Source organism: Corvus brachyrhynchos, unplaced genomic scaffold (genome assembly GCF_000691975.1).
Source record: "Corvus brachyrhynchos isolate BGI_N302 unplaced genomic scaffold, ASM69197v1 scaffold4, whole genome shotgun sequence".
NCBI lineage: Eukaryota > Metazoa > Chordata > Aves > Passeriformes > Corvidae > Corvus > Corvus brachyrhynchos.
Window position 1 is genome coordinate 7,364,159 of NW_008237878.1, and position 1,614 is coordinate 7,365,772.

The 1,614-nt window shown below is 36.9% G+C and overlaps 1 protein-coding gene across 1 annotated transcript in view; it reads right to left on the minus strand.

Moving 5' to 3' along the window:
* Positions 1-664: 664 nt before the first annotated feature.
* Positions 665-1,614, minus strand: part of CHCHD4 (coiled-coil-helix-coiled-coil-helix domain containing 4) — a 7,902-nt gene continuing 6,952 nt past the window's right edge. Inside the window, exon 2 of the mRNA XM_008632355.2 lies at positions 665-1,614. This exon is cut by the window's right edge and continues 208 nt beyond it. Coding sequence (XP_008630577.2) covers positions 1,536-1,614 — 79 coding nt within the window. The 3' untranslated portion in view covers positions 665-1,535.

Genomic DNA, 1,614 nt, shown 5'->3' on the forward strand with positions numbered 1-1,614 from the left:
GACAAATTCCCCTCAAACATTCAGAAACATCAGTAGCACCGAATTCACTTATGCAAACAAGATACCAAAGTGCTGTATCAAATTAATGCTCCTGAGCACTCCAGAGAGCTGCCCACAGAGAAAGGCAAGTGCTTAAACATCGCTGGACTTCGTGGGCTGCATTACTGACACTACTACTTTTTCTGCTTTGGGTGAGGTAACCAACGCATAAGGAGAGAAAAAAAAACCCAAACCAATCTGCAATGAAGTTACTGAAGCCACAGCCACAATTTCTTTTGTAAAAGAAAAATTCTCACAGCCTATGTTTTGCTAGGAAAGACAAACAATGCAGTATTCCCTTATCTACAGCTATTAAACTATGGTGAAGTATTAAATTATTTGAACCTCTTAAGTAATTTTCAAATATTTTAATAGCTGTTCATGTTATTTGCTGTCCACTACAGCTACTGAAAATGCTTTAGGTTTTTTATGTCTTCCTGCCTGGGCTGGGGAGAAAAGAACAACATAAGAATAAAAATCTGACAAGCTGCAGCAACTGATCCTCACAACTCACAAATTGATTCAAGGTCTGCTTACAGCATAGAACAGTTCTCAAATCCAAGCAGTATTAACAAAAAAAACAACCAAACAAAACACCACACCATAAAGACACAGAAGCTTCCAGTGAGGGTAAAAAGTATTTGCTTTTTAATATGCACTTCAGTCACAGTATCTGTTTTGAGATCATTACACCAGGTAACAATTTATTGTATTCTCAAAGTATTTTACAAGTGCCCATCTATACATTGAAGGAGAAGGTAATAACCAAACCCAAAAGCTATATTTTCATTGCAAAAATAAAGCCAGTGACCAACATTCTTTTCGTTCATCTTAATCATCATTTGCACAACACACCAATTTTAAAAATGCAAAAGCCATCACAGTAAGTAAATGAAATCAAAGAAGATGTGCATTTCAACATTTTCCTGGCAGTCCTGATCTGATGCCAGTAGTAAAATGCAACCATAATCTAGTAAGACCATTTGAAATTATTTTAGAAATTCTAGATCTAGGCCATTTTCAATGTCTAGCATCACTTTGGCAAAAAAAATAAAAAAATCTTTAAGGAAAAACAATCATTTAATGCAACTTCTATTGACAGAACGGAATACATTAAAAAAAAAAGCAGCTACTGATCAGAACATAATGAAATGAAGACAGACCTGGTGTGCCAGTGGAATTTAGTTGAAAGCTATGTTCTTCAAGACATTATTCAAGTCAAAACTCAAGGAAAACTTGAGGGTAAAGAACAGCTGTTAAAGTTTTAACTGTGTCCAAAAGCAGGTTACACAGTGCATACACACACTCACTCTTTCTGCAGTACTTATTTGCAAGGCTGTAGCTCTGAGATTTCTCCTTCAGCAATAAGTTATTTATTATGATACAGTGCACAGAACATGGTGAAACATTTCCTCACTACTCAGAAGACAGACACACTGCAAAAGTCCATGTCTCTGAAAATGAGAAATGGAGACAACAGCCTCCTTGCATCTTCATTAGCTGGATCCCTTCTCCTCTTTGGCAGCAGCGGCCTCCATAGAGGCAGCTTCCAAATCTTTGCTGGACTTCTCATCC